Source organism: Portunus trituberculatus, chromosome 41 (genome assembly GCF_017591435.1).
Source record: "Portunus trituberculatus isolate SZX2019 chromosome 41, ASM1759143v1, whole genome shotgun sequence".
NCBI classification, from domain to species: Eukaryota; Metazoa; Arthropoda; class Malacostraca; order Decapoda; family Portunidae; genus Portunus; species Portunus trituberculatus.
The window spans coordinates 1,894,454-1,920,539 of NC_059295.1; the positions used below are offsets into that span (position 1 = coordinate 1,894,454).

The 26,086-nt window shown below is 40.8% G+C and overlaps 1 protein-coding gene across 1 annotated transcript in view; it reads right to left on the reverse strand.

Moving 5' to 3' along the window:
* The window catches only part of LOC123517172 (T-complex protein 1 subunit delta-like), a 97,583-nt gene that overhangs the window by 34,582 nt on the left and 36,915 nt on the right, over positions 1–26,086 (reverse strand). The window contains exons 4-5 of the mRNA XM_045277162.1: positions 16,021–16,278; positions 15,350–15,489 (exon numbers count right to left, since the gene is read on the reverse strand). Coding sequence (XP_045133097.1) covers positions 15,350–15,489; positions 16,021–16,278 — 398 coding nt within the window. The remainder of the gene's footprint in view (positions 1–15,349; positions 15,490–16,020; positions 16,279–26,086) is intronic.

The window sequence follows — 26,086 nt, forward strand, 5'->3', positions numbered from 1 at the left end:
GAGAGAGAGAGAGAGAGAGAGAGAGAGAGTGGAGCCCACGTATGGCAGGATGCAGGGCTTCACCCACTGGGTGAGGAGGGACCGACAGGAGCGAACAGGAGGTGGAGTGGCTGTCTGCTTCAAGGAAGGAATGCAGGCCCAGCTACTCGACATAGACACGCCTCCAATGATGGAGATGATGTACTTCCGAGTAATGCTGGCAGACCGCTCAGCCCTCCTGCTGTGTGCCCTGTATCGCCCCCCGCGACAAGGGCCTGACTCACTCCTGTACCTGACTGAGACCTTAGACAACCTGATGATGGCACACAGCTGCAGCCACGTGCTGATTGTGGGGGATCTCAATCACCACCTGGAAAGAGACGCCTACGAGAATCTCCTGGAGGTGCAGGGTCTGACAGATCATGTCATCTTCCCCACACATGAACGAGGAGGGACATTAGACCCTGTCATCTCAGACTACCAGGAAGACAAGCTTCAGTGTCATCAGCTAGGGCTCGTGGGCAGCTCTGACCATCACGCTGTACTGACACAGCTGGAAGTGGGCGTGGCTCAGGACGAGGCCACCACCCGCACCATCTGGCTGTGGAACAAAGCAGACTGGGCTTCCCTGCGCCGCGACCTGACCCACACCCCATGGGCCACTCTGCTACAGGGAGGAGCAGAGAATGAAGCACTTGCACTCACCTCTCACCTTCTCCGGAGACGCCACGTCCCACACAGGGAATACACCACCAGACCGACGGATCAGCCATGGTTTGGCTACCATTGCCGTGTTGCTGCCGAGGCAAAGGATGCTGCCTGGCTCCGCTACAAGAGGAACCCGACTCGGCGCAACAAGGACCTGCACAGGGCTGCATGCAGGAGGATGGTGGTAACCAGCAAGTGGGCCTTAAAAAAGTGGGAGGAAAGCCTGCGCCGGAAACTGTGTGGCACTGGCGTAGGAAACAAAACTTGGTGGTCTCTTGTTAAGGACAAACAAGGAACTGGCCACCAAGAATCCATCCCTCCCCTCAGCAAGCAAGACGGTACTGTCGCCACCAGCAGTAAGGAGAGGGCACAGTTGCTGGCTTCCTTGTTTGCTGGAAAAATGAAGGTCGGGAATCCACAGCAGCCACCGCCTCAGCTGGTCCAGCAATGTGAGAAGACTGTCACCATGGTGGAGGTGACGCATCAGCAGGTGAAGCGATTATTGCGGGGCCTGGACACACAGAAAGCCACCGGCCCTGATGACATCAGCCCGCACCTGCTGAAGCGATGCTCCCAGGAACTGGCTGCCCCTCTCACCCAAGTCTTCACAACTTGTGTACGGGAAAACGTCTGGCCTTCAGTGTGGAAGGAGGCTCGAGTAGTTCCGTACACAAAAAAGCTCCAGGACGGACCCAAAAAACTACAGACCCATATCCCTGTTGTCAGTGGTGGGTAAAGTGTTTGAGAGGGTCGTGGCAGAGGTGGTGTGTAGCCATCTCAAGGACAATGCCCTCCTCTCAGACCAACAGTTTGGGTTCAGACCTGGAAGGTCAACCTCCGACCTAATGATGCTTCTCACCAGGCATTGGCAGGACGCCCTCGACGACGGCAAGGACACTATAGTGGTTGCTTTGGACATAGCAGGAGCTTTTGATAAAGTATGGCACAACGGATTACTAGAAAAGCTTCGTGCTAAAGGCATCCAGGGTGGCTTGCTACGACTCTTGGGAAATTACCTGCAGGACAGAAGCCTCAAGGTGGTTGTCAACGGGCAAACATCTGAGTCCCTGCCTGTGGAGGCATCAGTGCCACAGGGTTCAATTCTTGGCCCACTCCTGTGGAATATCTACGTGGATGATCTTCTCCAGCTACTGCCAGGAGTCATGGCCTATGCTGATGACTGCACCCTCTCCTATACCTATCCACGCCAGGACAGTGGGCGGGCTGCTGAGGCCATCAATCAGCAGCTACGAGTGATAAAGGAGTGGGGTGCTCGCTGGCAAGTGACATTCGCGCCGGAGAAGACACAAGCAATGGTTGTCTCTCGGTCCCCAGCCGCCATGGCAGCAATGGCAGGAAAGTTGTCTTTGGCGCTGCTGCTCTCCCACTCCAAGATGACGTCAAGATACTTGGAGTGGAGGTGGATCAAGGGCTGAGGTTTGACAGGCATGTCAAAACCATTGCCAAGAAAGCCTCTCACAGGATCTCCGCTCTCAGAAGGATCGCCAGTTTCCTCGACAGGAAGGGAGACTGCTGCTGTACAAGGCACAGGTGCGGCCCCACCTTGAATACGCAGCTCTCTCCTGGATGTCCTGTGCCGCCACACACAGAAGGAGACTGGACAGCATCCAACGCCGCGCCATACGGCTAGTAGATGCTGCACTACCACCTCACCCAGAGCCTGAGCGTCCCTTGATTCACTGGAACACCGCAGAGACGTGGCGGCGATCGTAGTGTTCCATAAGGCACAGGTGCAAAGAGTGCCACATCTGGCAGGGCTGCGTCATCCTCTAAGAGTCACCGCACGGAGCACGAGAACGGTGCTCAATGGTGGTGACGCCGTAGAGGTGCCGCGATCCCACGGTGTCAGCATCAACGCACCTTCGCAGGACGCGTCTCCAGGATGTGGAACTTGTTCACGGCCGCGGTGCCTCACGTCCAGGAGATGAACACTCACAGTGTCAAACTGATGGCACATAAGTGGAGACAGACACTGCCAACTCCTCTGACACTCTTTGTGACGTGACACTCAGTGTAGTGCAGTGCGTGAATAGTGCTAGTGAAGTGAAACGAATAGTGCTCCATTTACATGCTGACCATCTTGTATATTATCTATTTTTAAGTCTTGTAAATATTGTAGAGAAATAGATTGTAGTACCCTTAGAATAGGTAGCACACGACAGTGTGCCTTTTGGTACATGTTCCTTTGTATTAAGTTTTGTTTAAATAAAAAAAAAAGAGAGAGAGAGAGAGAGAGAGAGAGAGAGAGAGAGAGAGAGAGAGAGAGAGAGAGAGAGAGAGAGAGAGAGAGAGAGAGAGAGAGAGAGAGAGAGAGAGAGAGAGAGAGAGAGAGAGAGAGAGAGACAAGACAGCACACAGGGGGTTAGAGCAAGTGGAGGAAGTGATTGGATTGGGAAAGGTTTAGAGAAGAGGGAAAAGAGACCACTGAAAGTGAGAATGAGATTGCAAGTGACAGAGAAGATAATGGCAAGAAAAGGAAAACTGGCTGAAGATACTGAGTTTAAAGATATGAACCTGGAAGAAAGAGAAAAGGAGAGAGTTCTAAGAAATGAAGCTAAGAAAAAAAATTAGAAAAAGGATGGAGATTGAGAAGAAATATTTCTACTGATTGGTTCTAGATAAGAAGTGGTATCTTTGGAAAAAAGAGAAGGTAATGGAAGAGGCAAGAAATTAAGAGTGACATAAACAAATATAAATGGATTGTTGTCCGGTGTGCTGGAGGTTAGAGACTATTTGATGGAAAAGACCGGATGTAATGTGCATAGTAAAAACAAAAGGAGGAGATCCACGTTAGCCTTAAGGAAGAGGGACATAAAAGTTGGAGAAGAGACAAAGGGAAAAGGGGAGGAGGAATGATAATATATGTGTGGAGGAAGTGCACTATGGAGAAGGCAAGACACAAGTAATGGGGGTAACAATAAAGACATAAGAAATTAAAAAAGGAGAATCATAGTCACATAAAATGTGCCTCCTAAGACAAATACATGGAGAACAAAAGAATATAAGGAAATGTAAGAAGAGGTGAATAAGTGCTTAGACAATATGATAAGGAGATGGAAAAATACTATTAATTAAACTGTATAAGAGTAAACTGGAGAGAGATGGAAGTAATGAGTAATGCTGGATCATTGAGAGAGATGTTCCAGTTAACTGTGGTGAATACAATGGATCCATGGGTGGAAGAATCAACACAGTACAGAGGGAAAGAAGAACCATCATTGCTTGACCTAGTATTAAAAAAGTAGCCGAAGCCCCACCAATCATACAATATCTGAGTCCAATGGGAAGAAGTGACCATGTAACATTAGTATAGTATTAGAAATGGAGGAAAAGGATGTGCTAAGATACAGAGAGAACTACAAAAAGGAGATATTTAATTATGCAAGAGCAAATTTTGAAAAGTTAAGACAATTTTTTTGGTGGCATAGAATGGAGGAACATTATGAACAGAGACAGAACAGGGGAAATATGAATTATTCCTACAGAAGTATAACAAGGGAGTGAGGAAATACATACCTATCTATAGAGTAAAGAAAAGTATACAAGCTTTGTACAATGGCAGATGTATAGAAGCTATAAGAGGGAAAAGGATAAAGCTTGGAAGAAACTCAAGAAGGAAACTTTGAGAAAGATGTGGTGTGGAAAAGCAAAGATGAACCCAAGCTTTTCTACAAGTATATAAATGGTAAGATGAAGAATAAGGAAACAATAGAGAAAATAGTTAAAGAAGGGAAGACTTACCAAAGAGCAAAAGAAATGAGTGAAATAATCAATGAGAGTTTCAAAACTGTGTTCACTGAAGAAGAGTTTACAGAATCAAACAGAACATTACACTGTCAAGGCCTGCAGGAAATCATGGTGCACAAACAATTTGGAAGACTACTAGAAAATTTGGATGTCAGAAAAGTGATGGGGCAGGATGGTGTGTCAGTCTGGGCACTACAGGAATTTTATGTTAAAATCAATTGTTAGAACCAATTTGGGAAATGGTTACAAGCTCATTAAAGGAAGGGAGAGTACCACTGGATTGGATGAGAGCTAACATAATCCCTATATTCAAAGGAGGAAAATAAACTGAGCCTTTAAATTACAGACCAGTGTCACTTACAGGTGTCGTGGGTAAGGTATGTGAAATTGTTATTGAAGAAAAATGGGTTAAATATCTGGAAGAAAATCTAGTTATATCGAACAGACAATTTGGGTTCAGGACAGGAAGATCATGTCTGTCAAATCTACTAAGTTTCAACTCAAGAGTAGCAGAAGCCCTGAAGAGCAGAGATGGATAGATGGACACTGTTTACCTAGACATAAAAAAGATTTTTGATAAAGTCCTTCCTAGCACACTACTTTGGAAATTAGAGAACATAGGAGAACTGAGAGGAATAATGTTAGATTGGATAAGAGATTACTTGAAGGACAGAGAGATGAGAACTGTGATCAGAGATACTCATCCTGCAGTAAAGTAACAAGTGGAGTGCCACAAGGGTCAGCGTTAGCCCACATTATGTTCTAGGTATATGTAAACGACATAAAGAATGGAGTGACGAGTTATATTAATTTGTTTGCTGATGATGCAAAATTGCAAAGAGTAATGAAGACACGAGAAGACATTTTGCTGCTGCAGGAAGATAGACAAAATTTATGAGTGGAGTAAGAAGTGGAAGTTAGAATTCAATGCCAAGAAATACCACGTTGACAAGAAATGCCACGTAATGGAATTAGGAAAGAGTTAGAGAAGACCAGTATGGAACTATTTGATGGGAGAGGAACACATCATGAAAACTAAAGAGGAAAAAGATCTGGGAGTGGTTATACAAGAAACTCTGAGCCCAAAAAAAACACACAAGATATTTGGATCAATGTACAAAATGTTAACTAATATTAGGGTGGCATTTCTGTACTTGGACAAGGATATGATGAAAAAAGATATTATGAGTATGATATGTCCAAAGTGTGAATATGCAGCAGTGGTGTGGTTGCTGAGCTTGAAAAAGGATATAAGAAGATTAGAACAGATCCAGAAGATAGCTACAAAGATGGTGCCAGAACTAAAGGACCAAATATATGAAGAAAGGCTGAGGGAAATGTTACTAGATAGAAGAGAAAAGAGACCTAATAACATTGTATAAAATAGTTAATGACATTGAAAAGATAGACAAGCAAGACCTGGTGCTGGTGACAGAAGAAGCTGGAAGAACATGAGGACATGCAAAGATTAGGAAGAGGCAGTGAGTGAAGGATATTGGAAAATACAGTTTTCCACATACAACGGTGGAAAAGTGGAATGCAATGAATGATGAAGTTGTTACAGCACATAATTTGCATAGCTTTGAAGAAAATGAGATAAGTGGAGATATAGGGATAGGACACTATGAGCCCCACTCAGACCCTGTAGAATACAATTAGGTAAACACGACTACGTAAATACACACACGATATATCTATATATAGATCGATAGGTAGATCAATAAACAAATACAGTGGTACTTTGACATATGATTGCCCTAACATACGATTTTTTTATATACAACGAAAATTCTTCATACAATTTACGCCTTGAAATACGACGATATTTTTAAGATACGATTAGCCACCAGTGCAGCAATCGCTTGGCTACCCCATCCACCCAAACATTCAGCCTGCATTGTGTATCGTTGGACGTTCATCCTTTGTGCATGTATGTGTCTGTGCTCCTCGGAAGAGTGTATTTTTTATTAAGTTTTGTGAACTCAAGATCATGGGTCCCAAAAGTAAAAGTTTGGCGAGAAACACACAAAATAGCCTGTATTCACATAATGATTACACTTAGAAATTCAATAAAAGTGAGTACAAATGGTTTTCTGCCCACAAGCAACTCTTTGCAATGCACAAAAAAAAAAAAAAAAAAAAGTCTCCAGATGTCATGGTTACCAAAATATCACAGGTTGAATGAGGTAGTATCATCGGTTTACGTGGCCTTCCATCCGATCGGGTTCAGCGGCCTTGGCTAGAGCGAGAGAAAACAGGCCTTGTATCCTCTCTCCCTTCCTTCCTCTCTCTCTCTCTCTCTCTCCTGCTGTCGTCTGTTCTGATACCACTCTCATTCAAAAGTTGTCTCCCCGTAACATGGCGAGAGACCTGAGGTATAGAAGGCTCGCGGGAGAGGTGGCGGAATCAGACACAGTGAAATCACTCGCTCCCACCCTCCATCATTGGTGACACAGTGACGTAGAGCATATGTTTACTCTTGCCCACAAGCAACTCTTCCTCTTTGCAATGCAAAAAACCAGAAGTCTCTAGATGTCGTGGTTACCAAAATATCACAGGTTGAATGAGGTAGTATCATTGGTTTATGTGGCCTTGCATCCGATCGGGTTCAGCGGCCTTGGCTAGAGCGAGAGAAAACGGGCCCCTTGTATCCCCCCCCACTCTCTCTCTCTATCCTGTTCTGATACCACTCTCATTCAAAAGTTGTCTCCCCATAACATGGCGAGAGACCCAATTACGGTATAGAAGTAAGGTTCACGGGAGAGGTGGCGGAATCAGACACAATGAAATCAGTCGATCGCTCCTACCATTTATTGTTGGTGACACAGTGAGGTAGAGCATATGTTTACTCCTGATGAGTGTTGTCAGCTCACAAGCAAGGAAAACAAGAAGAAAATAGCCAAAATATAGCCATAAAAAGCCTAAACGTCTATCGACGTACCCCGTGCCTTGTGTGATGAACGTCTATCGATGTGTCCTAAGTTTTGCTAGATTCTTGCTCCGTGTACTAGCATGGAGCAAGAATCTAGAAAAGTGGAGGAAGAATCCCCCAGCCAGCCTCCCTGTCACCTCCCTGTCCCCTCACCGTCACCACCACCTGTTGCTGCTTCTACGAGGAAATCTCTTCTCTCTGATGAAGATGAAGTGAAGAAAAAAGAAATTGTGAAGGAAAGAATAATTATAGATAAAGAGAATCTAGAAACATTAGCGGGAAAGACATCATGTGATGAGTGTTCTAGCCCCAATACTGAAGTGAAGTTTACTCATCACATGCTTGACACGTACTTTTCAGTGAAGTGCGAGTGTGGTGCAGTAATAATTGACACTAATGTGTCATGAAAATAACACCCAAGCACAGAGGTGCTTCACCTAGAATGGTCAATTTTGCTGCCGCCACTGCAATTGCAACATACAATGCTGGGTATGAAGGTGGCTTCTTCAGTTCGCTTCTGAACACTGAATTTACTTCATCTATGCAAGCATATCTGCAAAGAAAGGACAAGGACATAGACACACCAGTAATAAGAAAGATGAAGCAGAAGTTTGTTCGCAAGAGCCAGGTAGACTACGCAGCTGGGTTATTCTGAGGTCCGCCCAACAAAAAACGCCGTTTCTCAAAATGCAAGTTATTGTTCTTTAATTTCTAACTGTAGATGTAATTCTCAACTGATTTACTTCATTTTTGTGGCATTTCATTCATAAATAAATCTTCTATAAAATGTTGTCTCCAGAATTTGTCTGTTTCAGTTAAATATATTTTTAATTTTCGCAATATTGCAAAGAAACTATATTTTCATGAACGTCATTTTCAACTTTTTTTTTTTCCGCTTTAGCTTTTCAATTTTTGAAAATTAAGAACAACAAATTAATAAGCACCTTTTCATCTATTCACACAAAAAAATTCACGGTGATAAAGTAAATACAAGTCAAGTTATATGACATTAAAGTACGTCCCGTTTTTAATCATAATTTACGCAACATTATTTTTTATCTCTTTTGTTTTTTCATGTATCGTCCTACGACTTTCTACACATGTAAGTAGGTACAAAACCATGATCTCAGTAAAATTTCATAATAATCAGACAATTTTTTCACTTTATACCCAAAATTGAACCTTAAGTTGTTATTTTGAGCAATATAGTTAATTTATATCATGCATACAATAAACATGGTATTTATCTTATAATAAATCTATATTTGGTTGGTATTTAAAGCATGTTATTTTTTTGGGGGGGCAGAGTAAATTCATATCACAAGAATGAATTAATTGTATTTCCATTAATTTCTATGGGAAAAATTTATTTGATATACAATTTTTTTTAACCCTCAAACTGCAGTCATCGCTTATTTAATCAAGCCTCTCGAGCACTGTGACGCGGCGATCGCTTATGTAATCATGAATTTTCGCCAGGAATGTTTTGAATTTTTGGTGCTTCCTTCAGACCTGCTCTTGTGACTCCTCCCCACTTAGTGTTGCCATCATGAGGGATCCAGATACTATAACAAGGGCCTCACTTGAGTTTTTTTTACGAAAAAGTAGGAGACACCTGGCAACTCCTCGTGACTCGTCAGGTAGAATCCAGCCTTGAGTATCATAGAAAACGTAGAAAACTTTATAGGGGAGCCCAAATTATGCTATAGTTTATTACTTCTATCTCAATCAAGAGATTATTGTTATTATATCAGCTTTTTACGGCATAGAGGCAACAATCCTAGTAGCATTTTGAGCTGTGGTATTGTACAGAGGACTTGTGTCATGCAGGACACACAGAAGCACACACACACACACACACACACACACACACACACACACACACACACAGCTCTATCATACACAATATGTACAATACATCTGCACAGTGAATGTGTCACACACACACACACACACACACACACACACACACACACACACACACACACACACACACACACACACACGGCCCGGTAGCTCAGTGGTTAGAGCGCTGGCTTCACAAGCCGGAGGACCGGAGTTCGATTCCCGGCCGGGTGGAGATATTTGGGTGTGTCTCCTTTCACGTAGTCCCTGTTCACCTAGCAGTGAGTAGGCAGGATGTAAATCGAGGAGTTGTGACCTTGTTGTCCCGGTGTGTGGTGTGTGCCTGGTCTCAGGCCTATCCGAAGATCGGAAATAATGAGCTCTGAGCTCGTTCCGTAGGGTAACGTCTGGCTGTCTCGTCAGAGACTGCAGCAGATCAAACAGTGAAACACACACACACACACACACACACTCCGCGCTCCATGGAGAGCGGACGTGCCTCCTGCGCAAGAGGGGCATCTAACTAACACTCCACACGCTAAGCAATGTGCTTGAGTGAGGATAGTTATTACTATTGAGGGGCAACCAGAGGGAGTGAACGAGTGTACAGAGTGAACGTAGCCTGGTGGCGTGTACATGGGAGTGATTGGAGGAGGGAGAACCTCCACACTCCAAACGACAGAGCGGGAACCCACAAAGGCCAGCCATAGCAGCCGCCAACGCATCCAATCACACACGTAGCTACCAGGCCTGGCCCCCAGTGACCACACACCCACATGTTCCCAGGAAAAGTAAGAAAAAATGGATAGACCGGTAAGAAATAAATTACCAAATTCAAAATATGTTGATGAGGCCCAGGGAGCAAAGCCGAAAGCGGCCAGTCAAAGCATGAGTCCAGCTTCAACAGGGGCAACATTGCAAGGTAGATTGGTAATGTTGGAGAAGAGATTTGAGGAGTTAGTGAAGGAATTAAAAGTTCAGAGGAGTGAGGAGGAGCAGGATAGAGAATTCGCAAGGCTTTGAAGGAAAGAGTTAAGAGACTGGAGGAAAATGAAAACGATTGGTGGATGAGAATGCACTTGAAAGTGGAGGTTGAAAAATACAAGAGGCGGTTGGAGGAGAAAATGGATAGAGTAGTAAAGGAGAAAGATGACTTTAAGGAAATGATTAGTGAGCAGAATGAAAGGCTTGAAAGGAATGGGAACTGAAGAAAACACAATGGACTGAGTCGAGGAAGCAGAGATGGTTGGATTACAAGAAATAATTAAAGATCAGTTGAAGGAAGACAAAAAAGAAAGGTCCAAGGAACTGGTTAATGTAATGAAGAATAAGGAAACATTGATAAGGGAAATAACAGAAAAGAAGAAGAGTGTTAATATTTGGGATGAAAGAACAAAATATAACATATAAGCCTAAGAGAATTAAGGAAGAATTAAAAACGGTAAGAGATCTGTTCAAAAATCTAAATGATGATGAAAAAAAAGACCTACAAGAAGAAATGGAAGAGATCCATAGACTGGGTCCGTATAAGGAGGGAGTGAGCAGACCAATTAAAGTAGTACTGAAGTCACAACAATCTGGAGGATATCCTATATAGAACATCAAAGTTAAGAGAGATAGAAGGTTGTAAAGAGGTGTTTGTGAGAAAGAATAGAAATGAGGAAGAGAGGAGAAGATATAAGGAATTGGTGGAAGAGGCGAGAAGGAAAAATGATGAGCGGTCTGAGGAGGAAAGAAAAGTTTTTGGAGAGTTATAGAGAGAGAGTCAGAAAGTGGTATGTGGAAAGAAGGAATACGGAGGAACCCCTAGAGGAGCAGTGGGTGGACCGTAATGTATACTAATATAGATGGGATACTGTCAAGTAGATTGGAATTGCAAGACTATATGATAGTGGAGAAGCCTGATATAGTGTGCTTGACTGAGACAAAATTGCATGAAAAAACAAAGATAAATTTGGATAATAATTATAATATATGGAGAAAGGATAGGGAGAGTAAAGGTGGAGGAGGAGTTATGATTATGACGAAGAAATAAATAAATGTGGATAAGGTTTGATATGGGAAGAACAACGCAGAAGTGATAAGCATAAAAAGTGATGGAAAAGAATTAATAATCATGGTGACCTATGTACCTCCTAAAACAAATTCTTGGACATTAAGGGAATACGACAATATGATCAAGGATACTTTACAGAGTTTGGAAAGTGTATTATCTGGAAAAAGAAAGGTGATACTAGTAGGAGATTTTAATTGTAAGGAGGTGGATTGGGAAAATCTAGTAAGTGGTGCTGGAGAGGAAGCATGGGGCGAGAGATTTCTTAATCTAATGATGGAAAATATGATGGAACAGAGGGTGAAGGAAAATACTAGATATAGAGGAGATGATGAACCGCTAGACTGGATTTGGTGTTAACAAGAGAAGTGTACCTATGTGGAGATATACAATACAAGTGTCCTTTGGGAAAGAGTGATCATGTGGTTATGGAAATGCAGATAGCAACAACACAGCGAAGGTAGGACGAGACATACAGGAGTGGTAGATTGAATTATAGAAAGATGGACACAGAAAGTTTGAAAAATTATTTCAGAACATTAGATTGGGAGGAGATGTTACAAATCAGAGAAGTGCAAAAGAAATATGAGATTTTTATGAAATATTATAAAGAAGGAGTTATGAAATTTGTACCAAAGTATAAACCGAGAGAGGAAGGAAGAAAGGATTGGTTTAATGCAACTTGTGTTAAGGCTAAGGAAAAGAGAGATGTGGCTTGGAAAAGATGGAAAAGAGCAGGAATATACTAAATAAGGAGAATTATAGAGTGACAAGAAATGAGTATGTGAGGGTAAGGAGGAGGAAGAAAGAAAATTTGAAAAGATATTGTAGACAAGAGTAAGGAACATCCAAAATTGTTTTACAGGTTCATAAATGGTAAACTTAAAAGAGAGAGTCCATTGAAAGATTAAAAGGAGAGCAAGGGATAGTAGATGACCCTAAGAATATAGCGGAATTGCTAAATAATAGGTTTCAGCAAGTATTTACTGAAGAAACAATGTTTGTAAAGCCACAGAATGTACAAGAAATGTGCACATGGAGGACATTAAGATACCTAAAAGGAGTTATATAAAATGTTGGAGGAACTTAAAGATGATAAAGCGATGGGACCAGATGAAGTTTCAGGAAAATTATTGAAGGAGTGTAGAGAAGAATTGATTGATCCATTATATGATATTATAAGGTGTTCATTAGAAACAGGGAAGTACCAGTAGAGTGGAAGAGAGCTGAAGTGGTGCCCATTTATAAGGGAGGCAGTAAGGAAGAGCCTCTTAACTATAGACCTGTGTCTCTAACAAGTGTGGTCGGTAAGATTTGTGAGAGGGTGATAAAGAAATATTGGATACGGTTCCTGGAGGATCATAAGTTATTATCGGATCATCAATTTGGCTTCAGGAAAGGGAGGTCATGTGTAACAAATCTACTGAGCTTTTATTCAAGAGTGGTTGACAAAATACAAGAGAGAGAGGGATGGATGGACTGTGTATATTTGGATTTAAAGAAAGCTTTTGACAAGGTACCTCACAAGAGACTGTTATGGAAAGTAGAGATTTATGGAGGACTGAAAGGAAAAGTGTTAAAGTGGATGGAAAACTACTTGAGATGGACGGAGATGAGAACGGTAATAAGGGATGAAAAGTCGGACTGGTTGGTGGTGGAGAGTGGAGTCCCACAAGGCTCAGTGCTAGCACCAATACTTTTCCTGGTATATATTAATGACATGCCAGAGGGAGTAAACAGTTATATTAATTTGTTTGCAGATGATGCGAAGTTGTGTGAAGAGTGAAGAAGATTGTGAAATTTTACAGGCAGACCTGGATAAGATTTGGGAGTGGAGCAAGAGGTGGCAAATGGAATTTAATCTGAGCAAAAGTCATGTGATGGAGATGGGAAAGAGTGGAAGACGGCCAAGAGGGTCATATAAGATGGGTGAAGAAGTAGTGTTGAAAAAGGTGGAAAAGGAAAAGGATTTGGGAGTGATAATACAAGACCATGGGCAGTTTGAGGCTCATATTGATAAGATGTTTGGAGAAACGTATAATTTGATAAAAATATTGGATTAGCCTTCCATTATATGGATAAAGATATGATGAAGAAATTAATTAGTATGGTAATTAGACCAAGATTGGAATATGCTGGAGTGGTTTGGTCCCCTTATAAAAAGAAGCATATAAGGAAGTTGGAGAGATTGCAGAGAATGGCAACAAAAATGGTTCCGAATTGGCAGAAATGACCTATGAGGAGAGATTAAAAGAAATTAATTTGCCTACCTTGGAACAAAGAAGAGAAAGAGGAGATTTAATACAGGTTTATAAACTGTTGAATGGACTGGATGAAGTGGATAATGAGCAAATGATGTTGAGAGAGGAAAACTTAAGTAGAACTACAAGATCGCATAGTAAAAAGATAGCCAAGGGAATATGCTTGAAGGATGTGAAGAAATATAGTTTCCCACAAAGATGTGTGGAGGTGTGGAATGGTTTGAGTGAGGAGGTGGTGTCAGCAAGGAGTGTGCATAGTTTTAAAGGAAAGTTGGATGTGTGTAGATATGGAGACGGGCCACACGAGTATGATACCCAGGCCCTGTAAAATTACAACTAGGTGAATACAACTAGGTGAATACACACACACACACACACACACACACACACACACACACACACACACACACACACACACACACACACACACACACACACACAAAGCTCAATCAAACATTCAATACATAAAACATCCGTACAGAGGATTCGTGACGGACACACACACACACACACACACACACACAAAGCTCAATCAAACATTCCCAATACGTACAAAACATCTGTACAGAGGATTCGTGATGGATACACACACACACAGCTCAATCAAACATACCCAATATGTACAAAACATCCGTACCGAGGATTCGTGACGGACGGACACACACACACACACACACACACACACACACACACACACATACATACAAAGCTCAATCAAACATACCCAATATGTACAAAACATCTGTACAGAGGATTCATGACACACACACACACACACACACACACACACACACACACACACAGATAAAGTTCTATCATACATATATATGTACAAAACATCTGTACAGAAGACTTGTATCATGTAGGATACGCAGAAACACACACACACACACACACACACAGAAAGAGAGAGAGAGAGAGAGAGAGAGAGAGAGAGAGAGAGAGAGAGAGAGAGAGAGAGAGAGAGAGAGAGAGAGAGAGAGAGAGAGAGAGAGAGAGAGCATAAAAAAAGGACCAGCTTGGTACCACTCAGCTCCATACCCGGACCATACAGTGCACCCGACGTATCACTAGTTCCCCGCGCTTTTCAAAGCCCACGAAGTTTTGTAGGCCTATTTCTTGCTCTATTTATTTATTTACAGATTCAAACTTCAGTATTACTGCATTTTGGATGTTTGCCATTCATGGCATACAATTCAACAATATATTTTTTCTGACATGGGAATGTTTATATTTTAGGCGCACCAAAGCATTCAGCAGTTAGAAATTAGCAGTTTAAGGGTTAATATACAACGATCGTCACGGAACGAATTAAAATCGTACGTCAAGGTACAACTGTATAGATAGATAGATGAATAGATAAATAGAAAAAATGAGTAACAGACAGTTTTTTATCATTAATAATGTAATCTTTCACAAATTTCTCCAAATAATACTTAGTCAATAAACCTTCATGTCACCTCTGATACACGTATACTCAGGATCATTGTGTGAACTTGACACCACACACTCATTCTTGTTCGCAACGGAGAAGTCAATGAATTTGTTAATGGTAGCTGGAAAAGGGGCAAATTATGATAAATGTTCTCTCTCTCTCTCTCTCTTAATTGGGAAGTTGCTATTAAGGAAAAGTTGTTGTTTATATAGTTATATTTTATCTGCATATTAAAGGATTATTTCTCCCATATGAGGGAAACTTCTAAATTATTCGCTACTTTTAATTTATTTTCACATCAAATCTGTAGTTGCCAGCTCAATCCGTGATAGTAAAAGAATAATAAAAAAGATACCATGTGTATGTACCTCAAGATTGACTTTTGAATGAGTAGAACATTGCAACCAGCAGCCTTGATTTTCTTGGTAATGTTGAGAATATACTGCCGTTCCTCCCGCAGTACACGGTCCATGGCAGCATAATCCCTGATAAGTACTGTGTTGTCCATCTGAAAGAAACAGTTTCATACAATTGTATCTAAGACATAATCCATAGCAAGTTATGTATAATTGAAAATATTGCCCTTTTATAGAAAATTGCCAAAGTTGTCACTTTCATCCATGAAAATTATATTTCTGTTTGAAACATCTTATATATGAAAGAAATGAAAATACAATTAGCAAAGATTTTCTATCCACATTACCAGAGCAACCATTGATGAAATTTTCTGTAACCAGAAAAAGAACAATATTTTTTATATATTTTTTACAGAAGAAAAGTGCAGAATAAAATCAAAAGGATTGAAATATATAGAAAAATTAGAGCATAAGGCCTGGATAGTAAGGAGAGCAAATTTCAATGTAATAAAAGTGGAAGGTGATGTCAAATAAGATTAACGAAGTCCATGTTAAGGTATTTATCTAATTCCACAAAATCCACAATATTACAGTCTGTTTCCTTCCATAATGATCTTGTATTGCTTCATGTGTCAATTTCATAATTGCTTAACTTTAAAAGATACAACATTAGGTTAACTTACATCAGTTTTTGGAGGGGATATACAGAACTGAATCAGTCCAATCTTAGCCTTTTCTATCTTACTGGGTCCTCCAATACCCTGAGACTTTTGGGTGAAGACAATGCCATCTACAAGCTGTGAGTCTTCCACTGTTTCTCCAAGCTTCTTGATGATGTGAATATCTTTCAGGTCAACATTTTGATCCTTGTTTGGGTCTACAATTTTCAAAACTGCATCCACAGCCATTGGAGCCAGCATACCTGAGTGCTCATGGACCACCTGAAACATTACAATTGCAATAGTTACATTAACTGTAGTATAGATTCAAAAGTGCTTGAATTAAACACACTTGAATTTTGTATTGCAGTAATCTATTAGTGGACATCTAACAAAATTAAATAAATGTCAGTTTAACAGACTCAGCTTCACTGGTCTAAGATTTAAACATTAACCCCTTCAATGTGCCAACCCCTATGTAGAAACCATGACATGCTAGTAACATATACAATGGCACCTCCATATCTAAAATGTGGAAGTCTCATTAGCATATGCTACATCACAGTTTCCCCACTATAGTCCTTGTCCTCCTTATTCCCTCATTTATCTACTTATTTCACACTCCTACATTAGGGAGAGAAGACAGTATGGGAAGGGGATACAGTTTCCCTGTCCCTGGTTCTCTCCTCTCCTTCCTCTCTTATCCTCTTTCTATCTCTTCCTTACATCTCTATCTCTCTCTCTCTCTCTCTCTCTCTCTCTCTCTCTCTCTCTCTATTAAGTGTGTGTGTGTGTGTGTGTGTGTGTGTGTGTGTGTGTGTATTTACCTAATTGTATTTACCTAATTGTAACATACGGAAAAGAGCTATGCTCGTGTTGTCCCGTCTCCATATCTATTAATGTCCAGCTTTTTCTTAAAATCATGAATATTCCTTGCGTTGACCACTTCCACGTCTAAACTATTCCATGCTTCCACCCTTCTATGAGGGAAGCTATATTTTTCACATCTCTCCTATAAGTGGCCATTTTAGTTTTTCCCATGCCCTCTCGACATTCTTCCATTCCACATACACAGATCTTCCCTATCCATTTTTCCATGCCAATCATCACTCTGTATATTGCTATCAGGTCTCCCCTTTCTCTTCTGTTTTCCAGGGTTGGAAGTTGCATTCTTTTCAGTCTGTCTTCATAAGTCAAATCTCTTAAGTCAGGCACCATTTTCGTTGCAGCCCTCTGTACTTTCTCTAGTTTCCTTATGTGTTTCTTTAAGTTCGAGCCCACTGTATTGTTGCATATTCAAGCCTCGGTCTTATCATTGCAGTAATTATTTTCTTCATCATTTCTTCATCTAGATATACGAACGCCACTCTTATGTTCCTCAATAAGTTCAATACTTCTCCAATTATTTTGTTTATATGTCTCTCTGGCGATAGGTCATTGGTAATTGTCACCCCAAGGTCTTTTCTTCATGACTGGTTTTATGTCTTCATTTCCTATCTTGTACATACTCCTGATTCTTCTTTCACTCTTGCCAAACTCTATTTTCTTGCATTTTGTCGTGTTGAACTCCATTTGCCATGTACAGCTCCATTTCCATATTCTGTCCAAGTCTTCCTGGAGTAGTTCGCAATCTTTGTCACATCTCACTTTTCGTAACAATTTTGCATCGTCTGCAAATAGGCTCACATAACTGGACACCCCATCCACCATGTCATTTATGTAGACTGCGAACATTACTGGTGCCAACACTGATCCCTGTGGAACTCCACTCTCCACCAATCCCCATTCTGATGGTCTGTCCTTAATTATTGTTCTCATTTCTCTTCCTACCAAAAGTCTTCCATCCATTTTAGTAAACTGCCATGCACTCCTCCTACCATTTCAAGTTTCCAGATCAGTCTCTGGTGTGGTACCTTATCAAAGGCCTTTTTTAAATCCAGATATATTCCATCAGCCCAACCATCTCTTTCCTGTATTACATCTATCACCCTCGAATAGTAACATATCAGGTTTGTCGTGCATGAACGCCCTTTCCTAAAACCAAATTGACACTCACAAAGTATGTCATTTTCTCCAAGAAGTCTGTCCATCTAGTCTTCACCACCCTCTCACACATCTTAGCTACCACACTTGTAAGTGACACTGGTCTATAGTTCAATGGGTCTCTCTTGTTACCTGATTTATAGATTGGGACAATGTTAGCTCTTTTCCAGTCTTGGGGCACTACACCTTCCCTTAATGAGGCATCAATTACTTCACAAACTTTTTCTGCCAATTGCTCCTGCATTCTCTTAAAATCCATCCTGATACCCCATCAGGTCCCACAGCTTTCTCACTTCTAAACTCCCCATCATGTTCTTGATCTCCTCCACCGTTACTTGAAACTCCTTCATAATCCCTTTCTGTTCCATTACCAGTGGTTTGTCAAAAGCAGTCTCCTTTGTGAATACCTTCCGAAAGCATCCATTCATAGCCTCTGCCATTTCCTGGGATCTTCACTGCATACTCCATTTACTTCTAAACTTTCAATACTTTCTCTATTTTTGATGTTGTTGTTCACATGTCTGTAAAAAAGCCTTGGTTGGTCTTTACATTTATCAATTATATCCTTTTCTTGTTTCTTTCTTTCTTCTCTTCTAATCAACACATATTCATTTCTTGCTCTTTTGTAACTTTCCCACTGCTTAATCCGTCTTTTCCTTCTCCACCTCTTCCATGCATCCTCTTTTCTTGTTCTAGCCTTTTCACATCTATCGTTAAACCAGTCCTGCTTTCCAACTTCTCTATGTTGTCTTATTGGTACAAATTTTTCTCACCTTCTTTGTATATTTTTATAAATTCCTTCCACTTTTCATTTGCTCCTTAGCACTCTTGAATTTCATCCAATTTGTCTCTTGAAAGAATTTCTTTAGGTTTCCAAAATCTGTCTTGGCATAATTCCATCTTCCCACTTTATATTCTTCATTTCTTCTAGATTTCTCTTCGTCTATCACCTTGAACTCCAAAACTGCATGATCACTCTTTGCTAAAGGGCACTCCACCCTCATCTCCTCAATGACCATTGGCTCTGTGTGTGTGTGTGTGTGTGTGTGTGTGTGTATTTACCTAATTGTATTTACCTAATTGTAACATACGGAAAAGAGCTATGCTCGTGTTGTCCCGTCTCCATATCTATTAATGTCCAGCTTTTCTTAAAATCATGAATATTCCTTGCGTTGACCACTTCCACGTCTAAACTATTCCATGCTTCCACCCTTCTATGAGGAAGCTATATTTTTCACATCTCTCCTATAAGTGGCCATTTTAGTTTTTCCCATGCCCTCTCGACATTCTTCCATTCCACATACACAGATCTTCCCTATCCATTTTTCCATGCCAATCATCACTCTGTATATTGCTATCAGGTCTCCCCTTTCTCTTCTGTTTTCCAGGGTTGGAAGTTGCATTCTTTTCAGTCTGTCTTCATAAGTCAAATCTCTTAAGTCAGGCACCATTTTCGTTGCAGCCCTCTGTACTTTCTCTAGTTTCCTTATGTGTTTCTTTAAGTTCGGAGCCCACTGTATTGTTGCATATTCAAGCCTCGGTCTTATCATTGCAGTAATTATTTTCTTCATCATTTCTTCATCTAGATATCTGAACGCCACTCTTATGTTCCTCAATAAGTTCAATACTTCTCCAATTATTTTGTTTATATGTCTCTCTGGCGATAGGTCATTGGTAATTGTCACCCCAAGGTCTTTTCTTCATGACTGGTTTTATGTCTTCATTTCCTATCTTGTACATACTCCTGATTCTTCTTTCACTCTTGCCAAACTCTATTTTCTTGCATTTTGTCGTGTTGAACTCCATTTGCCATGTACAGCTCCATTTCCATATTCTGTCCAAGTCTTCCTGGAGTAGTTCGCAATCTTTGTCACATCTCACTTTTCGTAACAATTTTGCATCGTCTGCAAATAGGCTCACATAACTGGACACCCCATCCACCATGTCATTTATGTAGACTGCGAACATTACTGGTGCCAACACTGATCCCTGTGGAACTCCACTCTCCACCAATCCCCATTCTGATGGTCTGTCCTTAATTATTGTTCTCATTTCTCTTCCTACCAAAAGTCTTCCATCCATTTTAGTAAACTGCCATGCACTCCTCCTACCATTTCAAGTTTCCAGATCAGTCTCTGGTGTGGTACCTTATCAAAGGCCTTTTTTAAATCCAGATATATTCCATCAGCCCAACCATCTCTTTCCTGTATTACATCTATCACCCTCGAATAGTAACATATCAGGTTTGTCGTGCATGAACGCCCTTTCCTAAAACCAAATTGACACTCACAAAGTATGTCATTTTCTCCAAGAAGTCTGTCCATCTAGTCTTCACCACCCTCTCACACATCTTAGCTACCACACTTGTAAGTGACACTGGTCTATAGTTCAATGGGTCTCTCTTGTTACCTGATTTATAGATTGGGACAATGTTAGCTCTTTTCCAGTCTTGGGGCACTACGCCTTCCCTTAATGAGGCATCAATTACTTCACAAACTTTTTCTGCCAATTGCTCCCTGCATTCTCTTAAAATCCATCCTGATACCCCATCAGGTCCCACAGCTTTTCTCACTTCTAAACTCCCCATCATGTTCTTGATCTCCTCCACCGTTACTTGAAACTCCTTCATAATCCCTTTCTGTTCCATTACCAGTGGTTTGTCAAAAGCAGTCTCCTTTGTGAATACCTTCCGAAAGCATCCATTCATAGCCTCTGCCATTTCCCTGGGATCTTCACTGTATACTCCATTTACTTCTAAACTTTCAATACTTTCTCTATTTTTGATGTTGTTGTTCACATGTCTGTAAAAAAGCCTTGGTTGGTCTTTACATTTATCAATTATATCCTTTTCTTGTTTCTTTCTTTCTTCTCTTCTAATCAACACATATTCATTTCTTGCTCTTTTGTAACTTTCCCACTGCTTAATCCGTCTTTTCCTTCTCCACCTCTTCCATGCATCCTCTTTTCTTGTTCTAGCCTTTTCACATCTATCGTTAAACCAGTCCTGCTTTCCAACTTCTCTATGTTGTCTTATTGGTACAAATTTTTCTCACCTTCTTTGTATATTTTTATAAATTCCTTCCACTTTTCATTTGCTCCTTAGCACTCTTGAATTTCATCCAATTTGTCTCTTGAAAGAATTTCTTTAGGTTTCCAAAATCTGTCTTGGCATAATTCCATCTTCCCACTTTATATTCTTCATTTCTTCTAGATTTCTCTTCGTCTATCACCTTGAACTCCAAAACTGCATGATCACTCTTTGCTAAAGGGCACTCCACCCTCATCTCCTCAATGACCATTGGCTCTGTACTAAAGACCAAGTCCAGTCTTGACGATGCTCCCTCTCCTCCAAACCTAGTATCTTCTTTGACCCACTGAGTTAACACATTTTCCATTGCCAGTGTCAATAGTGTATTTCCCCATGTTGTCTCTGATCCTTCCATTGACCAGTCCTCCCAACACACCTCTTTACAATTAAAATCTCCCATCATTATAGTTCGTTCACAGCCACCCAACATTTCTTCCAGACATGTTCCTGTATCACTTATCATTTCTTCATATTCCTGTACTGACCATGCATTTGTCTTAGGTGGTACGTACACCACTATGTAGTGCCTCTTTTTTCCTTCATTAGTTTCTGCTCTGATCTTTAGCACTTCTGCCTTTCCCATACCTTTTTCACTTGATCCACCTTTATATCTTTTTTAACCAGCAACATCACTCCTCCTCCCATCTTACCTACTCTATTTCTTTTCCAAACGTTATATTTCCCTTCTCCAACCTTCATCAGGTCTTCTCCCTCTCTCAGTTTTGTTTCAGTAAGACCCACAATATCTGGGTTCTTGTCCCTCAAGTAATCGTTGAGTTCTAAAATCCCCGATATCACTCCATTTATGTTGGAATACATTACATTTCGCTCATATGTAAGTTTCTTTAGTCCTTTCTTGCTGTACTTTTCTGGGTTATGAACCACTTCCTCAGTCTCATATCCAAGATTCTCCAGAAAAACTCTTTCTTCTCTTCTTCTGTCCTCTCTTCATTTTTTTCAAAGCCTCCTTTCTCAACTCATTTAACATTTCTCTTTCCTTTTCACCGAGATCTCTTCTCAACCAAATCTTCCTTGTTGTTTCCTGCTGGGCTAGCCTCCATGACTTCTCCACCAATTCATCTACATCCTTTTGTGACTTAAGTTTGATTCTTATTGGCCTCATACCTTCTCTTGTGAACTTTCCAATTCTATGGAAGTCCTCTATTTCTTGTACTAGGTCTTTTCCTCCTCTTGCACCACATTAATGATATTATTTATCACCTTTTTATGTTTTCTCTCTCTCCATTTTACTCGGTGTCTTATCCTCCTCCACACCAAATATCACCACACATCTCTTTTTGTCTACAGTTTCCCTCACCAATGTCTCATTTGACTTAATAACCTTCACCACTTTCTCAGCTATCTTCTCTTCTATGATCTGTTGATCTATAATTTCAGCAAGGCCCAAAGTTTTCTCCCTGACTCTTTGATTTCCTTTTCCAGACTTGCAACTTTGTAATTTACCTCCTTTCTTTCCACTTCCTGACTTTTTTCCATTCAGCCTGCTTCTCCATCACTTTTCCTAGAGATTCTCCACATTTTCGCAATTCACTTTAATTAGCTTAACTTCCTCTTTCAGTGCTGCATTTTCCTTCTTCATATCGGCACAGTCTCTCTTTACATTGTCATAACTCGTTTCCAGGCCCTCATACTTTTCAAACAGTTTTCAATTTTACCTTCTAACTCCAGAATTTTCTTCACATAAGTGCTCTTCTCCATTATTCCTTGAAACCCTGTGAAGTCTGATTCCTCTTTCGAGTTCACGGCCGCCATGTTGCGCAGACGTAAACAAACCAGCTGATGGCTCAAACGCAGGCTACAGTTTATATTTACCTTCACTGGACATTATTTTGCTAATCAACAGTTAACATGACTATATGGAGACGGGACAAACATTACCAGCTCCTTTCCCACCTTGGTTACTCTTAGGTAACTGTAGAATTATAGATGATTGCTCTGGAGCTCAGCGACCACCTCCGCCATCGATGTCCCGTGTGTGTGTGTGTGTGTGTGTGTGTGTGTGTGTGTGTGTGTGTGTGTGTGTGTGTGTGTGTGTGTGTGTGTGTGTGTATTTACCTATTTGTGTATTACAGGGCCCGAGCTAAGCTCTCTGTGTCCTGTCTCCTTGTCCATTCCTGTCATATCTCTCTTTCATCTGATTGACACACACCGTCAACGACATGACTGCTCAGTTTATTCCACTTATCAATGCTACGATGTGGGAAACTGTATTTTCTCACGTCATTTAGACAGATGTCCTTTATTAGCTTTTTTCCATGTCCTCGGAGATGATTACTTGTGGTCACCTTTATCAACTCTCTATCCAGTATGTCAATCTTGTTCACCAATTTATACATAGTTATCATGTCTCCTCTTGTTCTTCTCTCTCTTCTAATGTGGTCAGCCCCAGCTTCCTCAGTCTTTCCTCCTAGTCTAACTCCGAGTCCTGGTACCATCCTTGTTGCCAGCCTTTGTACCATTTCTACCTTCTTCACATTTTTCTTCATATGCAGTGACCAGACACATGCTGCATATTCTAGCTGGGGTCTTATTAAGGTACATAATATCTTCTTCATCATTCCTTCATCTAGGTAGTGGAATGCAAGGCCAATATTTTGAAGCATGTTATATGTTTTCCAAAAAATCTTGTTTATGTGTTTCTCCAGTGACAAAGTGTTCTGCACGGTTACTCCTAAGTGTGTGTGTATTTACCTAGTTGTAGTTTTACAGGGCCTGGGCTTTATGCTCGTGTGGCCCCGTCTCCATATCTACACTTATCCAATCTTACTTTAAAAGTGTGCACACTCGTTGCAGACACTACTTCTTCATCTAAACTGTTCCACATCTCAATACATCTCTGCGGGAAACTATATTTTTTAATATCTCTCAGACATCTTCCCTTTCTCAGCTTTTTACTATGCGATCTTGTGCTTGGTGTCATATTCTTCTCTTAGGATCAGTTTCTCATTATCCACTTGGTCCATTCCGTTGATCAATTTATAGACTTGTATAAGGTCTCCTCTCTCCTTCTTTGTTCCAAGGTTGGTAGATCCATAGCCTTTAGTCTCTCCTCATATGTCATCCTTCAAGTTCTGGAACCATTCTTGTAGCCATTTTTTTAGCCTCTCCAATTTCCTTATGTGTTTCTTTTTATGAGGGTCCACACTACTCCTGCATATTCCAATCTGGGTCTTATTATAGTATTTATCAATTTCTTCATCATTTCTTTGTCCATGTAGTGAAATGCTACTCCAATATTCCTCAGCAAATTATATGTTTCTCTAAAAATTCTATCAATATGGCTTACTGGTTGATTGTTTTCTTCCATCGTCACTCCTAAGTCCTTTTCCTTTTTGACTTTCTCCAGTTCTACTCCATCTCCCATCTTATAGATTCCCACAGGTCGTCTGTCACTCTTTCCCATTTTCATGACACGGCTTTTGTTCACATTGAATTCCATTTCCCACTTCTTACTCCATTCCCAGATCTTATTTAGGTCTTCTTGCAGTATTTCACAATCCTCCTTTTGCTTTATAACTCTGCACAGTTTCGTATCATCCGCAAACAAATTTATGTAGCTGTTCACTCCTTCTGGCATGTCGTTAATATAAATGAGGAAAAGTACTGGTGCCAATACTGACCCCTGTGGCACTTCGCTTTCTACTGCTCTCCACTTGGACTTCATATCTTTAACTACTGTCCTTATTTCTCTCCCCCTCAAATAATTTTCTATCCATCTCAATGTGCTTCCTTTTAAGCCACCCTTCTCCTCTAACTTCCACAGTAATCTTTGTGTGGCACTTTGTCAAACGCCTTTTTAAATCCAAATAGATGCAGTCAACCCATCCTCTCTGTGTGTGTGTGTGTGTGTGTGTGTGTGTGTGTGTGTGTGTGTGTGTGTGTGTGTGTGTGTGTGTGTGTGTGTGTGTGTGTGTGTGTGTATTTACCTAATTGTATTTACCTAATTGTAACATACGGAAAGGAGCTATGCTCGTACTGTCCCGTCTCCATATCTACTAATGTCCAGCTTTTTCTTAAAATCATGAATATTCCTTGCGTTGACCACTTCACGTCTAAACTATTCCATGCTTCCACCCTTCTATGAGGAAGCTATATTTTTCACATCTCTCCTATAAGTGGCCATTTTAGTTTTTCCCATGCCCTCTCGACATTCTTTCATTCCACATACACAGATCTTCCCTATCCATTTTTTCCATGCCAATCATCACTCTGTATATTGCTATCAGGTCTCCCCTTTCTCTTCTGTTTTCCAGGGTCGGAAGTTGCATTCTGTTCAGTCTGTCTTCATAAGTCAAATCTCTTAAGTCAGGCACCAGTTTTGTTGCAGCCCTCTGTACCTTCTCTAGTTTCCTTATGTGTTTCTTTAAGTTCGGAGCCCACTGTATTGTTGCATATTCAAGCCTTGGTCTTATCATTGCAGTAATTATTTTCTTCATCATTTCTTCATCTAAATATCTGACGCCACTCTTATGTTCCTCAGTAAGTTCAATACTTCTCCAATTATTTTGTTTATATGTCTCTCTGGTGTGTGTGTGTGTGTGTGTGTGTGTGTGTGTGTGTGTGTGTGTGTGTGTGTGTGTATTTACCTAATTGTATTTACCTAATTGTAACATACGGGAAAAGAGCTATGCTCGTCGTCCGTCTCCATATCTACTAATGTCCAGCTTTTCTTAAAATCATGAATATTCCTTGCGTTGACCACTTCCACTTCTAAACTATTCCATGCTTCCACCCTTCTATGAGGGAAGCTATATTTTTTCACATCTCTCCTATAAGTGGCCATTTTAGTTTTTCCCATGCCCTCTCGACATTCTTTCATTCCACATACACAGATCTTCCCTATCCATTTTTCCATGCCAATCATCACTCTGTATATTGCTATCAGGTCTCCCCTTTCTCTTCTGTTTTCCAGGGTCGGAAGTTGCATTCTGTTCAGTC